Source organism: Ostrinia furnacalis, unplaced genomic scaffold (assembly GCF_004193835.3).
Source record: "Ostrinia furnacalis isolate ACB-3 unplaced genomic scaffold, ASM419383v2 OfSCF1226, whole genome shotgun sequence".
Lineage (NCBI taxonomy): Eukaryota > Metazoa > Arthropoda > Insecta > Lepidoptera > Crambidae > Ostrinia > Ostrinia furnacalis.
In genome coordinates this window covers 321,962-338,021 of record NW_021131465.1, presented here as the reverse complement: position 1 = coordinate 338,021, position 16,060 = coordinate 321,962, and the positions used below count along the sequence as shown (strand labels likewise).

General features: G+C 37.1%; 2 protein-coding genes across 3 annotated transcripts in view; one reads left to right on the top strand and one right to left on the bottom strand.

Moving 5' to 3' along the window:
* The window catches only part of kcc (solute carrier family 12 member kcc), a 341,704-nt gene that overhangs the window by 169,404 nt on the left and 156,240 nt on the right, over window positions 1-16,060 (bottom strand). The gene's annotated exons all lie outside the window — the stretch shown is intronic.
* Window positions 3,062-7,764, top strand: LOC114351943 (trypsin CFT-1-like). Its single transcript, XM_028303299.1, has 4 exons — window positions 3,062-3,304; window positions 3,948-4,116; window positions 6,482-6,737; window positions 7,403-7,764. Exons 1-4 carry the CDS (start codon window positions 3,259-3,261, stop codon window positions 7,697-7,699), a joined length of 768 nt encoding a protein of 255 aa, XP_028159100.1. The 5' UTR covers window positions 3,062-3,258; the 3' UTR covers window positions 7,700-7,764.

The following is a 16,060-nucleotide window of genomic DNA, read 5'->3' as shown; positions in this document are numbered from 1 at the left end:
TGTATTATTACTAATACATTTAACGTCACTAATTATATTAATGTTTGTCATGTAACACATAATACTCGTAGGTGTTGATGTAAACACATTTTGTAAGTAAAGGCGTCCTTAAATGCCTGTATTAAGATTTAACGCTGTGCGACCTACTCGTTTGTCAGCTGCAGGCATGCCAGTTACTAGCTGGCTGACATAAATAAATAAATAACTATAAACTGTAAATTAAAACAATAAACAATTTTATTCACTTAAAACTGTCTGAGTGATTTTTTGTTTATTTTTCCTCTTGAAGGAAAAGGCAAAGGCATTTACCATACCTACAACCACTTCTTTAGGAGTTAGAGTTGAAAGAGTGATTTAAATCTTTTCATGAAAAGAGTTATGGATATCCGTAACCGTAACCGAAACTTTCGGATATCCGAAATAAAAAAATATCCGAAACCGTAACCGTAACAGTTTCGGATAGTTTCGGATGTAGGCAGTTTAAATTGTTTTTTGTATAGCATTATTTATGTAAAGGCCTAACAGCCTGATTTACCTTTATAATGCACTCTAGTATCAATTTTTTGGATGGTACTCGTTATAAAGGCAGAAAAGTCCCTGATTTCGGGGCTTGGAATGTTTAGAATATAATTTGTGATAATATTAGGTACTCTCATCTCATTTATCCAAATGAATAGATATTGGTGGCTTTAAAGGAAGGACGGATAATTGTGAAATTCAGTTTACATATAACTGCCGATGACCATAATACTTATTTACCTACATAATACCGATTGTTAATATGTAAATTTCATCGTCACTATTACGAGAATACGCCATTTAATTGATACGATTAATAATTATCAGGATTATATATTATTAAGATGTCGCAATGTTAAGACTTAGATTATTGGCTCTAATCTACCCTGTTCCAAATATTCACGAGCTGATAACGAAGTTCTTGGTATTACGTTCCTGGTAAGCCTACTTAAAGAAAAATAGGATTACTATCAAGTAAACAACAGAAGTTAATATATATTAATATTTTAAAGCTTAAAAGTTTGTTTGTTTGCTTGAACACGCTAATCTCAGGAACTACTGGTCCAATTTGTCCGGTCCGGTTTTATTTCTTTGTAAAAAATATTTTTTATTATATTTTTATTTAAAACTTTTTAGTTGTATCTCAATATCTGGGTCCTGGTAATCATTTAGTACCAAACTGCTCGGAATGACGAATCCAACGAAGTCGAACTCGATAATTTCCGCCGTTTCGTTTAGGAATTCCTATGGCCACCTCCTGACTCCATCATCAAACCAGCTCAATGGTACCATAGCATTGCATTGTAATCGTACTTACATAAGTAGTTATACCAAATTTCAACTCAACCGGTTGAGGAGAACTGATCTTAAATTCAGTTGCAAGATTTGTTCCACACATACTAACAAGATAAGTGAAGTCAATATAAAGCTTTTAATAATAATAATAAAAAGCTTTCAACAGTGTCAGAATGCTATACAGGGTGTAAAAATGCACCACGAAGTCTAAAACACGCATTCTGCATAATTTGCGTAATACCAGTGCAGTAATACGCAGTACCTACTTCGTATTAATAAATATCTTTTTGGACAATCTCACACAGCGCCATCTAGCCCCAAAGTAAGCAATTAATATGCTTGTGTTATGGGTGCTAGCTTAACGGATATACTACTTATATACTTTTTTTTTTTTTTTTTTTTAAATACATATGTTACGGCTAAAGATAGTTGTGAACATAAACTTAAGATTAGCCGGCTAAACTTAAGTTTATTTTCGAGAAGCAGCTAAAGTTCGATAACATGTTAGTTTGCGTCGTGATATTCCATCTTTAGCCGGCTAATGTGCACATTAGCCAAAACGATACGGCTAAAAAAAGGTTTTCGACTAGGGGCCGCCGCCCGCGACTTCGTGCGCGTGGATCCCGTTTTAACCCTTCATCTATCTTATGCGGTTTAGATTTTTTCATACAAGTGTTTTTTCCCGCTAACTCCCGTTCCCGTGGGAATTTTGCAATATCCTGTTGTAACTAAGCTTTAAGTTTACTAAGGTACCTGCATGCCAAATTTCAAGCTAACTTATGCGGTTTAGATTTTTCATACAAAAGAATTTTCCCACTAATTCCCGTTCCCATGGGAGTTTCGGGAATTCCTTTCTTAGTGCACCTCTACGGTACCTAAGCTACGTCCCTTCCAAATTTCAAGTGCCTACGTGTAATTAAAGTGATTATTTTTTAATAAAGTTTTCGTGTCAAAATAGTAAACATTATTACATTGTTTCCTTTTCAATTTCCTTCTACATTTTTAGCCAAGGGCCTACGGTTACACTTAAGTTTAGCCGGCTACTAAAGATAGAAGAAACTAACATTAACACCGCGTCGAAGATAAACTTAAGTTTAGCCGGCTAATCTTAAGTTTATGTTCGCACCTATCTTTAGCCGTAACACATACATATTATACATAGTAACACCCAGACCCGTCACAGAAATTAAAATTCATCATTTCAATTTCTGCCCGGCCGGGAATCGAACCCGGGACCTCTCGGCATAGTAGTCCGTTCTGAACCACTACACCAAACGGCCGACATACATATTCGACGGTATTCAAATGACTACGCGTCCACTGTTAGACGGGACAGATTTCAGGACGGCACGGCAAGGGATTCTCATGTGTGTGACGAATTTAATGCACGAGTACCTTTACCTTATAGTTTTAACGCTACGGCTGAAATTGCAATGTTAATGATTTTAGCAAGTCCGGAGCGGCAGCCTACATTACAATGTAACTTTTGCCGAAAACAATAGGTGTCTCGCTTGATTAAATTGCTTATAATATGCTGAGCCAATATAAAGTATTTTGAGGTTCTTTCTTTGATCACATACAACCGTCGAGTTAAATGCGCACTTATCTGCCGTAACGTCACAACGACTCTCGTGTGAGACCCACTCTGGTATCAAAGCTGGTGTGGACGGGGCAAACGCCGGGGAAGGTGCGCGCAGTTAGCTCTATTTCTAGTATTTTTCTTTATATTAAAAAGAAATTGCTTTCCCTACTTTGTAGGTATGGAAAGGCAAAATAACGTGAAACAAAAAACATCAATAATAACAACTTATCATTAAGTTTCAAGAGAGTGCCGTTTCTTCGTATCCTTCTTATTATCATAGTACTCCATGATAATAATGAGAGGTTGGTAATTGCTATAAATATTCAAGTTGAGTCCCAAGTCAATCTAGGACGAACGGCGAAATGAAGTGGTTTATGCTATTTTGGATCAGCTGCGTTGCTGTTAACGGTAAGTTCAATTTTCCTGGTTATTTTATTGATAGGTATAACAAAGCAATGATACAAAATATTCAGGTAAAATGACGTTACCCACGATGACACGTTCACGTGTAAGTTTAAATCTGAAATGTTTTAATTAATCTTATCCAATTTTGGCTGCATTCACTCTTCCAATAAAGTTAATAGCTATTAAGATATTCAGTGGAAAAATACTACTAATATGCCAACTTAAGAGTTTTACTTAAGTGATACCTACTCTTATAATTATTTTTGAAAATGAGCAAGAAATGGAAATAAAGGTTTGCCATTTTGCATAAAATATTATTATAGTATAGCGCATTCGCGGCGTGGTGATACGAATGCTTCGTGCATCATTGCAGTAGCATCCTGTTGGAGGAAGGTTAAAAAACGCTAGTGAAAGGGGACTTTTAAGTGTAATTAAACGTTAAGATGTAAGGTCTAAAAGAACCGAATCTTTGCATCATCATCATCATTTCACCCATAGGACGTCCACTGCTGAACATAGGCCTCCCCCAATGACTTCCACATCGCACGGTTGGTAGCTGCCTGCATCTAGCGCCTTCCTTTATCAGGTCGTCGGTCCACCTTGTGGGTGGGAATCTTTGGATATCCAAACTTGATTATTTTTCCAGCTTTTCCGGAGAGGCAAACCAAAATTGTTGGAGGCACGGAGACGACAGTGAACCAATATCCAGAAGTTGCATCCTTGCTCTACTCCTACTGGGGAATTTTCTACAACCAGGCATGTGGAGGCAGCATCCTTAATACGAGGTCCATCCTCACAGCTGCTCACTGTGTTGTGTAAGTAACACATTAAATTATGTCATCATCATCAAATCATTAATTAGACTGCATTTCAGGAGGTGCACCAATTTATGCGAAGCAAAAAAGAGGATTTGGCTCACTCTCCACGCCGCGTCGGCCATATTTTCTCAACGACATCCACGGAAAGAGTGGGGGAGGTCTTATTTTACTCTGTCGGCACCATACGGCTATTGCATACTTATATAAACTCATACAAATGCAAACTCGTGCTAATCTAAATATTTTTAACTAAAAGGTGACTTACTGATTGACTGACTGACATAGTGATCTATGTACGCACAGCCCAAACAACTGGACGGATCGGGCTGAAATTTGGCATGCAGATAGATGTTATAACGTAGGCATCCGTTAAGAAAGGATTTTACGAAACTCTACCCCTAAGGGGGTAAAACGGGATCCACGCGTACGAAGTCGCGGGCAGCCGCTAGTGCTAGTTTATCTTCCGTTCTTCATGTCGTTTCGTTCTTGGCAGAACCTTGAGAAGGGTACTTTCTAATCTACCTAGAATCTATAGTAACAACTAAACCCATGTGTAATGTCTCATTTAAATAAAATTTTTGGTCAAAAAAATAATCCTCATTCTGGCGCAGTCGGGTAAAATATTGTAAAATATAGGCCCCTCGCCCACGGTGACTTTTTCATAAAAGAGCTTCTAACGCACGTTAGTCGCATTTGCAACGCGCTTCAGAAGTGTGCCGATGCGCTACTAACGCGCTACAGGATCGCCACAGAATCGCTACATGGCTACAAAAAGTCAGCTGCGCCGTGGGCGATGGCCATTATGGTTATAACATAGCTCCATAGTATAATAATGAATGAGTGTAGGGATCGTAGGATCTATAATTCCTATAATGATTGCAGTAATAAGAATACCTTTCTTATTACTGCAATCATTATAGGAATTATAGGATACTGCGAAAATATTTTGTTAACAATAAATGTTTTAGATAAAATTGATTAATTTAAGTGATTAAGTATACAGGGTGATTTTGTTATCAGTATGCATTTTTAATAAGCTCTTTTTTTAATCGTGGTAGGTATTTTTCGAGAAAACAATTATAGAAATTTTAATTCGCGGGTGCCATATCTTAATTTTTAAAGGTTTAGGCTTATTTTCGCTCACCATTATGCTTAATAAGCTTTGCAGTTAACTGTGTGTGCGTATTTTTCTATGAACGATGCAAATTATCCACGTGTGAAAATTTTGAAACCGCGCGCAGCGGATAAAAATAATTATATATGAAAAAAATATACTAGTTTTTTAATGTAAATCGATTAAATTACTGATTCTGAGTCACTCCTAAAAATTTGGATACTAATAACAAAATCACCCTGTATTAATTAAAGCAAACAATAGATACTATCATTATCTTAAGTATTTGCTATCAGGTGCTCATAAAATATAATTAGTATTTATTGTGTACTTTTAGCACAATTACAATATTTAATATTTTAGTTCAAAAGAAATTTAATAAATATGGCATAAACTTGTTTTTGGAAACCACGATTTCTTCAATATCATGTTTGCAATTTTAATTAATTGATCACAATTCTAATGGTTAGATCAAAGTATAATCAGTAATTTATCCCTACAAGGAAATCACTAAATATAATAAAACAAAGTCGCTTTCCGCTGTCTGTCCCTATCAGTGTTGCCAGTCGGGTCTAGTCAGAAATTACCAGAAATATTAAAAAAAGTAACCTTTTTGAATAAAAAGTAACCTTCATACGGGGGGGGGGGGTGCGGAGCGATGATTGTGTAAGGTTGTTCATGGATGGAAAATGAATACAATAATTGATCATCTAAATTCGAAAAGTGACCAATCGTATAAAAACGTTTCATGGATTTGCGTTTTATTATCGAAAAACATTCGCTAAAACTCATTTTTTTTTAACAAATAATAAATCAAATTCAAGTTTAAATGCACTTTATGACATAATTTTTAAATTGTCACTATTAATATTTTTTACTGAATAACCTGTAAAGTTAATTCTACAATTTCTGAAAAATCACCTAAAAGTAACCTTTTCATTAGTGTAACCTAAAAGTAACCACAGCAGTTCAAAAGTAACCTAAAAGGTTACAAAAGTAACCTTCTGGCAACACTGGTCCCTATGTATGCTTAGATCTATTAAACTACGTAATGGATTATGATGCGGTTTTTTTAATAGATATAGTAAGTAATTCAAAAGGTAGGCTTACAATATAATGTGTACTTAGCACCCGTGCGAAGCCGGGGCGGGTCACTAGTAAATTATAAAACCGTTTGCAAAGAACGGAAACTGGACTAAGCTTCAGCTCCATTTTAATAGATAATTTTTTTAATATGTTTGCACACAGAGGTGATTCGGCATCAAACTGGCGGATTCGAGTGGGCTCAACATACGCCAACAGTGGCGGGACTGTACTCAGTGTAGGGTCCATTGCCTACCACGGTAGTTACGACTCGCAAACCAATGACTATGACGTAGCCATTCTTCGGTCTGCAACTACAATCGTCTTCGGCACTCTAGTAAAGCAAAGCAGCATCGCCGGACCTTCCTACAACCTTGCTGATAACCAAGCAGTCTGGGCCGTCGGCTGGGGAACAACATCGGTGAGTTTACCTGTAACAAAAGAAAATATTTGTAATGTTTTATTTTGGCCCAAAACGACAAATCAGCTAAACACACCTGACTCATTTGAACTCACTTGTAACAATAATTTGAGAGATTGTAATTGTGATTATAAGAAATTCTTATCATTCTAATCATCTTGGACTGTATCGTGCGATTGCGATGAAATACCTGTCTTGTTCTGCATAAAAAAGAAGATTTTTTAATCATGATCATGATCATTTGTGTTTATTCATAAATTTAGGTAGGCTAGTTTCCTAAAAAAAATTTTAATCCGCCAATTAGGTACTACATTTTTAACTACAAATTTATTTGACATTAAAGTTTTAAATTAATTAATGAATAAAATATTATCAAAAAATATTGGACACTTATTTTTTTAATTTTTTCACTTATTGTTTGATTCACATCGAACAAGTAATTACGAAGTTATGATGCGTCAAAGTTCCGCGTGACGTCATAAAGTGGTACACTTTTATGCACTCCTTGACGTCACGAGCCTCTTATTTAGAACTTTGAACTTTTATTCAAATTTTCATTAGTTTGAAAAAGAGAAAAATACGTGTCGAGTGTTTTTTTGATAAGTTAACTGACGGACTTATTCAAACTCTGTAAACATCCCTATTGCAATATTGTTTCATTCTAGTCCGGGGGCTCAGCGTCGGAGAAGCTACGTCACGTCCAAATCTGGACTGTTAATCAGGCCGTGTGTAGGCAGCGCTATGCGGTATGGGGAAACACCATCACCGACAACATGCTGTGCTCCGGCTGGTTGGACGTGGGCGGTCGCGACCAGTGCCAGGGCGACTCCGGTGGCCCTCTCTTCCACAACAGCGTGGTGGTCGGCATTTGCTCCTGGGGGAGAGGATGCGCTCTTGCCGCCTACCCAGGAGTCAACACAAGGGTATCTCGTTTTACCGCTTGGATCCAAGCCAACGCATAAGCAGTGAACTCGATATAAAAACCGCGTTGTAATGTAATTGTGATAAAGTATATTATACAAGCATAGATAACGATGTTTCAATATTTCTTTACTTAATCAGACATACAAGTACCAAATGGAATGAATTTGGTTAGATAAGTAATATCTATTATCTATAGCTCAGTGTTTACAGCAATTTAATCACTCGCCCAGCAAAAGGTTTTGCTTAAGTTGTCTCTATAATTAGTAATTAGTCAATAATTATACCTCTAGTACTATATGCGTATACCTCAGTTTCCTTGCGTGATCGAATCAGAAATGAGATCCGCAGGAAAACCAAAGTGACCGACATAGCCCGCAGAATTGCTAAAATCAAGTGGCAGTGGGCGGCACATAGCTCGTAGAGCTGATGGATGCGGGCAGCGCAGGACCGGTCGTTGTGGAAATCCTTGGCCAACGGTGGAGCATTTGGCTGAAACGACGACGACGACGACCTACGTAATATAACATTGACAAAATATTCTGTTAATACTGATTGTGTGCTGCATAAAAAACCCGGGTGGGTACTACCTATAACATGAAGTGTTTTTTTAGCTTCAGCTCCTAGGCTACCATCGTAAACTGCTGCATAGCTCTCAAGTGCATTATGCTGCGCCTAAACTAATTGCATGGGACCGGATATTGTGACAGATTGGAGCGCTCCAAGCGGACGTGAATTCAATTAATTCTGATACGAGCTTGATTTAGTACTCTAGAGTTTAATTGTTTGTGGCTAGAACAAGTCACTGGAGCTTCTATTGTCATTATAACAAAGTTAAGGTCAAAATGGTAATGGTTTTAAAATTGTATTGACTTCATTGTTTCCTATTGTATACGAGTAGTCCATTTTTTGAAGATTTACGTTCGAGCTAACTAAAGGACAGTGAAGTTTTTAACCATGACGTATTTGCAGATGGGTCTTAAGATCATGCCAGACTTGGGTTTAATTACATGTGGAAGGTCAGAGTCTGAATGATTATGTGTATAAAAAATGTATTTTTTTGGTTAGTTTATCCGTCATTATCTATCTACTTAATAAAATTTTAGCTCATTGACTATGGTTTCATAAATATTTTATATAGGCTTACTCATAAAATTCTGAGAATACTTTAAAATTTTATTTATCTCAGCAGAACGCAGTCGTATCTACGTTGTCGTTATACTTATATTAATCGTTATAAATAACCAATAACACTGAGCAATCACTTCAAATATACTAGGCAACCACTTACCGCCTTAACTATTAAATTCAAGCGAAAAAAAATTAACAAGGCCCTGTAAAAATACCTAACCCCCAGTTGTTTTATTCAGCAAAAGAGCCAACGAGGCGGTCTTGGGCGTCTGTTCATAAAAGATTCAACCCACACATTACTAGCAACGCCTACCCACCTAACCGCTACTCGGACAGATTTCTAATAGCACTACTAGACGGCACTACCGTACGTAGTGCCTAAAGATGCTGTAGCGAAGTAGGTACGTTTCAGCGAAAAACATTCATTGTGGTACTATGCTAAAGCGAAAGGATACCGAACTGAAACGCGTTCGAATGACGTTACCTACAGCGAAAGACGTTGTGTAGAAAATTATGTTGGATTATTATTATTCAATAACGCCTTTCAGGGACAGACCGAAAATCGCGTGGGTGAAGCCGTTGGCAAAAGCTAGCAATCAGTAACTTAAAATTTCTCCCCTTATTACAAAAAAGTTTAACCCGGGACTAACACTGGTTTAAACTGACATTTAGTATGGAAATGTAAATGGTATAGAGTTCAACCAGAGACTAACTTTTTGTTATAAGGGGGTGTGTTTTACTTTCAACTTTTTGAGTTTTGAAGTAGCTTAATGAATATACACATATTATTATGTATTTATATGTGTTTCGCCACTATTTACGGGACCCCCATTAGACATGAAATGTATACTGTAAACGAGTATTTTTCACTACATTATTGATAAGAATGAACATCTAAGTTAGTTACCATGTTTTCCTACAACTTGAATTTATAGATTGTATCCAGTTTTGCGAGCCAAATAAAAAAAACTCTTTTAGTTGATTACGAGCAAGAAAGACTGCCAGAAGGCCTAGAAAAAACTACCTATCAATCGAGGAAAAAATTAAAACTGTCACGTTTATAACTATGTCTAGCTAGGAGGCAGATATGCCCGTGAAGGTGACAGTTAACCCTATGAGAATCTGATCCACGGGCGTGATGTCCACAAAAGAGGTTCAAAATTGATCGTTGAAAAAAATAGCGATTGGTCAATAGCGTCACAGTAAAAAAAAATTGGCAACCCTTGGATTACTTGTATGCTCGAGTTTGAATCAGGCTTTGAATGTCGTTTCATATTTTTTTTAATTCTGAGCAGCTTGTCTAGTGGTATACTTAGAAGTCTATGTGCTCGCGTGAATTTTCAATGGCAAGGGACGTGGTGTTCTGCTCAAACCAGAATCCCAACTGTAAGACTTTCAATACATGTGTGTGTGGTATTATAAGGTTGATAATACGCTATATTATATATATACGCTACATTCCCTACAAGATGGTCGAGTGAAGCGATGGCTGGTTCACACGTCATGTCTGTGAACAGGCGCTGCCTTCGGGGACTGGTCAAGACAAGATATACCTNAGGCTATAGTTTAGAAATAATCGAGTGAGATCACTTATCGTTTCCACCCTGTAGAATCGCAATATCCATGAATTACATTTTCCTGGTTTCTGCTGTTTTCATAATCTTTTCCACTTATTGGATAATCTATGTCCAACAATTAAGCTGCAGAGTTTGTTCATTTAGTGAACTTTGTGCCAGTTATTACTATTCGGCATTCACTCAAAAATGATTAACTCGAATTAGTAGAGCGAAAAATTTTATAAAAAAAATAAAACCGACTCCAAAAAACCTACACTAAAACGTAGAAAAATAATTACTAATTACCTATTATTAGGACGAATTATTAATATTTATGTAGGTATACCATGATTGATACTTCTGGAGTCGGTGNCGCTACTCGGGCAGAGTTCTTACAGGACTACTAGACGGGTCCCGTACGTAGTGCCTAAAGATGCTGTAGCGAAATAGGTACGTTTTAGCAAAAAACATTCATTGTGGATACCGAACTGAAACGCGGTGGAATGACGTTACAGCGAAAGACGTAGTGGTGGAAATTATGTTGGAGTATTCGATAACGCCTTACAGGGACAGACCGAAAATCGCATAGGTGAAGCCGTTGGCAAAAGCTAGCAATCAGTAACTTAAACTGTGTTTTATTCTTACCTTTTTGAGTTAACATATTTTTCGCCACAATAATAATAATTTATGTCTTTCGCCACTATTTATGGGACCCCTTACGAGTATTTTTCCCTACATTATTAATAAGAATGAATATCTAAGTTAGTTACCGTGTTTTCCTACAACTTGAATTTATGGATTGTATCCAGTTTTGCAAGCCAAATAAAAAAAACTCTTTTAGTTGATTACGAGCAAGAAAGACTGCCAGAGGGCCTAGAAAAAACTACCTATCAATCGAGGAAAAAATTATAACTGTCACGTTTATAACTATGTCTAGCTAGGGGGCAGATATGCCCGTGAAGGTGACAGTTAACCCTATGAGAATCTGATTCACAGGCGTGATGTCCACAAAAGGGGTTCAAAGTTGATAATGGTTGAAAAAAATTGCGAATTTCCAAGAACGTCACAGTAAAAAATTGGCAACCCTTGGGTTACTCGTATGCTCGAGTTTGGATTTGAGTGTCGTTTCATATTTTTTTTAATTCTGAGCAGCTTGTCTAGTGGTATACTTAGAAGTCTGTGTGCTCGCGTGAATTTTCAATGGCAAGGGACTTGGTGTTCTGCTCAAACCAGGATCCCAACTGTAAGACTTTCAATACATGTGTGTGTGGTATTATAAGGTTGATAATAATATGATCACTTTCTTAATTGATTTTGAAATAAATATGCAGTATTTTTCTTGTCTTTATTTCTACTACGAGTAAGGTTATATTATCCGAAATAATCATTTTATACCTCTCACTTTCAGGATCAGTAACCAGTTTTTAGATATCTTGCTTAGTTTCAATTATTGTGTCATTGTATGACTGTACTCTAAATGTATGGAAGCTGAAAACATTGAATTTCTTAATCCAGTTTATTCTGTAACCTACTATTGATACCGTTTGATGGAGCTAGCGAAGCACTTTCAGAATCAGTAAGCAGTTTTTCGATATCTTGTATAGTTTAGAAATAATCGAGTGAGATCACTTATCGTTTCCACCCTGTATACCTACGCACGCCACAGATTTTTTTTCAAAGGGGTCACTTAAAAATTAGGCATCGGTGGTGAAAACGGGCATAAGTATGATATCTGAGCTTTCTCTGTGCTTAACACAGCCATAAATGCAGCCTGTTAAATTCTGTCAAAAGCAAATTGGTCATGAAATTCGTCATGAAATGGTGTCTTCAAATCTTCAGTCGTTATTTCGGGAGCCAATTCGTTTTACTGTCCTTTTTTGGTGCCCAGTTCTTGGCATTATTTTTTTGTCACAATTTCCTCAAATATCAGGTCTCTGAACTAGTTACATACTTTTTAGCTAAAAATCAGATCTAGAGTATAGAATGGGTTTTTGAGCATTTGAAAAAAAAAACATTTTTTTTGGCAGCCCCGCAACTTCAGGGCCACAGAAAACATGGACTCTTCTACTGGTAGTCTTCAATTGAATGTAATTCTTAAATGATGTACTTAAATAAATGATGTTTTTACTAGTTTCTAGTGAAAAATTAAGCCAATCTTTTTCAGATTATGATGGCTATAAATGTTGCATTATCATTACCTTCTGGGCACTCATATTACAGCCTAGTAGCAGGTTTTGCACGGACATTGCCGACAGTCGGCGATTCGGCCCGGACTATGGACTGTCGATCGATGCCTCACTTGAACTTGCCACATATGAACCGCTCGAATACAGCCGTGAGGTCGAGTTTCATTTACGTTTCAGTTCAAGGCCCCCTATTTCCACATTAATGAAGGCCTTTTAGTTCTTTGTCATTGAGTTTATCTTTTCAATGTCATTTCCTGTTACTTTCATTGAATGTTTCCCATTAACTTTCACGTGAATAATGAAAGAACAATTCACAATTTGTATTCATTTGTTTAAAGTTGACATTATCATGTATTTTAAGCCTTGTCTAAAAGGGTTTACTTTTACTCGTCAATTGTGACTGCGATATCCTAAAATATAATGAAACTAATAAAAAACTCATAAAATTAATTTTATTTTTGCAATAAAGTAGGATTTTACAAAGCACTTTTACGTTTTTAATGAAAATACTAAGCTAAAAATGACAGTCGTTTAGAGTAGTGATAGTGGTTCGTAACGAACGACAGTGCCAGAGGTCGCGGGTTCGATTCATTCACAGGAAAAACGTCATATTTGTTTGGGTTTTATATTATGTTACTATGTATTTTCGATAAAAGTATGTCCGGCTGGTACAAGCTCTACTTATTTTGGGACTAGATGCCGCAACGTAAAATGTAAAGTTTTTTTAAATAAATATATTATTAAACTGAACTAGGTAGGTATTTAGTAGATTTGCTCATATTTTGCTTATTATTAAAACAGACAGGATGTTCAGATGTGCGTTATGATTAAATCTTATCGATGATTTAGAGGTCCAATGTATCGGATTATCGTGAAAAATCGATAAAATGCTCTGATAAAAGTTTTTAATGACGCGATTATTATTCTACCTATCTATTGCTGAAAACTGCATTAAAAATCTAAGCGCATAGACAGTGGGAGCGACTTTATTTTATACCTAATACCTACTATTAAATATTAACACCTCTTTCTATCTTTTTAAGCTGACGCAACCCTTGTTAAAAAACTGACAATTGTATTCAATTTTATGCAGCTTACTATTTTATTTATTTTACCAATGGTCCGTGACCCTCACTCGGCACGGGGCACACTGAAAACCAGCGCCGTGGCCTTCGTCACCGTGGGTCACAGCATATGCTGAGTGGGGTCCCGTTGCAGTGGGCATCTTGTTGGTGAATGGGTGGCACTGCTCAGTTTACTCTTGTTTTTATTTTTTTCTTCTTCCATTATTATGTGCCACTGTCATGTCTATGTAATTGCCTGTATTTGTGTGATGTCCATTGTAATAAATGTATCTTTCTTTCTTCTACAGCAGCTATATTGACGTATCGCGGTATCGATCAGTTTATTGTTTCGCCCTTGATAATACTTTGAAGGCTACACGACATCTCTTCAATTAATGCGTTATTCATCAGTCGATTGGATGGAATAATTAAAGTGTCTGTCATGACGTCATTTGAATTATTATACGTTGCTTATTCCATTATTAGATATTCAAACCATTGATGTAGAAAAATGGGAAACTATAACGACTTAAGTCGGAGAAGGCTAGAAGATGCCACAGGTCTAAACTTTGCACGTAGACACTATGTAGATCAAACTTACACAAAGTTTGATTCCCAATGGAGGCAAAATTAATTAAGATCGCTTCATCCACGAAGACGCGCCCGACCATTCTTCTGCTAATGTTTGAGTGTTATCGGTACAAGCTAAATCCATGAGTGTGCACGGACACCACAATAATGACGCTCGGATTGCTCGGGTCAAATCCCCGCACCCCGCGCTTCCCTCGACCAAAAATTGGTGGGGCGCGTCTTCGTGGATGAAACGATCTATATTTAGTTTCATTGATATAGAGCTTATTCTAAGTCCACCAATACCTACCACTTCTATTGTTTGAGTTATCAATGTGGACTTGGCATTGGCACATGGCAAATGTACCTCTTATAGGTGGTTTGACTGCCATTAAGAAGAAGAAGAAGACATAGCCTCGGCGCAGATCACCGTATTTTTGTTTTCCGATAGTTGAGTCGGGCTGTTGAATAGCACGGAGATGTATGAAAGTGCGCACATTACACCAATTTGGCCGGTTCTTCATACAAATTAGAAACGGGCCCAACTATCGGCCAATTAAAAATTGTCCAGCAGTGGACGTCATTTGGCTGAAACGAACGAACGAAAAATCGGCCTAGGCTAAGATTCGCCGCAGACCGCAGTCAGTTCTTTATCCGTGTCTGCAACCGATGTGAATTACGCCTCAACGTGACCACGACCGCTCTGCCAAGAGCAAACGTACCTATAGAACATGTTATTAATTATTTTCCTTTTGACCTTTGTTGCCAATAACCAAAGAAAGACTGCCATAGAGTAAAAGTACCTATTTTGTACGAACTACGAATACTATTTCCTCAAATTGAAAAGTGAAATAACTCTCTTTTGTTAACGGGCATGCTCTAGTTCTAAATAAGCCCGCCTGCCCGTGACATTTGATTTGAGGCCTCAGAGGCCTCAACCGAGGCTCTGGCCTCGATTTGAACTTCGTTAAAAATGTATCTTCGCATCTGCCCAATTTATCGGATAGTGCTATTTTTGTGTCGAATTCAACGAACTCATGAATTTTTATCATCATTGTTTTTTCCTTATTATAAACACGCATGTCACACTTCCCTTATTATTTGGTTTTACCAAACGTGACTGATACGACGTAAGATTATCTAAGATTTAGAAGTATGGAGAGATAATAATGAGACAGGTGAAACAATTTGATATTAAATGCATTCTTATTTAATATTATAAATGTGAAAGTGTGTGAGAATGTATGCTAATGCATGCAAAAACTACTTAACGGATTTGATGATACTTTCGTAGTACAGGTAGAGGTATCAAAATAACAATATGTTAGTAACGACATTAATTAAAAGATATGGCCAAATTACAACGATAAGGGTATAGTAAGTTGGTATATCTGTGACAAACTGAAATTATCACTATTGAAATCAATGTCCTATAGGATTATTAACTACAGTTGATTCGACTACTCAATCGGAAAGTAGTAGTTGTGTTTGTTCGTAGGGCTTAGTTAGACAATCTGCGAGCGAGCCTCTGGAACCGCGGTTCGCAACTGCAATTAAGTATGCTCTCGTTACTAGCAAACGTTTGGCCCAAAGTGATAAACTACAGCGTTTCCTATGTTCTTCTGATTAATTTCGTTGCGGGTCCAATGCCAAACTTGGCCTTTACTGGTTGGGTTTTTTTGACGGTCGAGCTGTAGATCCTGACGACCCAGGAGTTGCAGCGGCGGGGACGAGTGGTGGGAATGGTCCCGTATAGCGTTTTCTACTAAATTTCTCCTTTTATGTATTTAGATAATATGTGAAAGTTTGTGAGGGTGGACGGTCGCCGAAAACTACTAAAATGATTTCAGTGAAACTGTATAACTAATATGATTATTACACATAAGAATAACGTA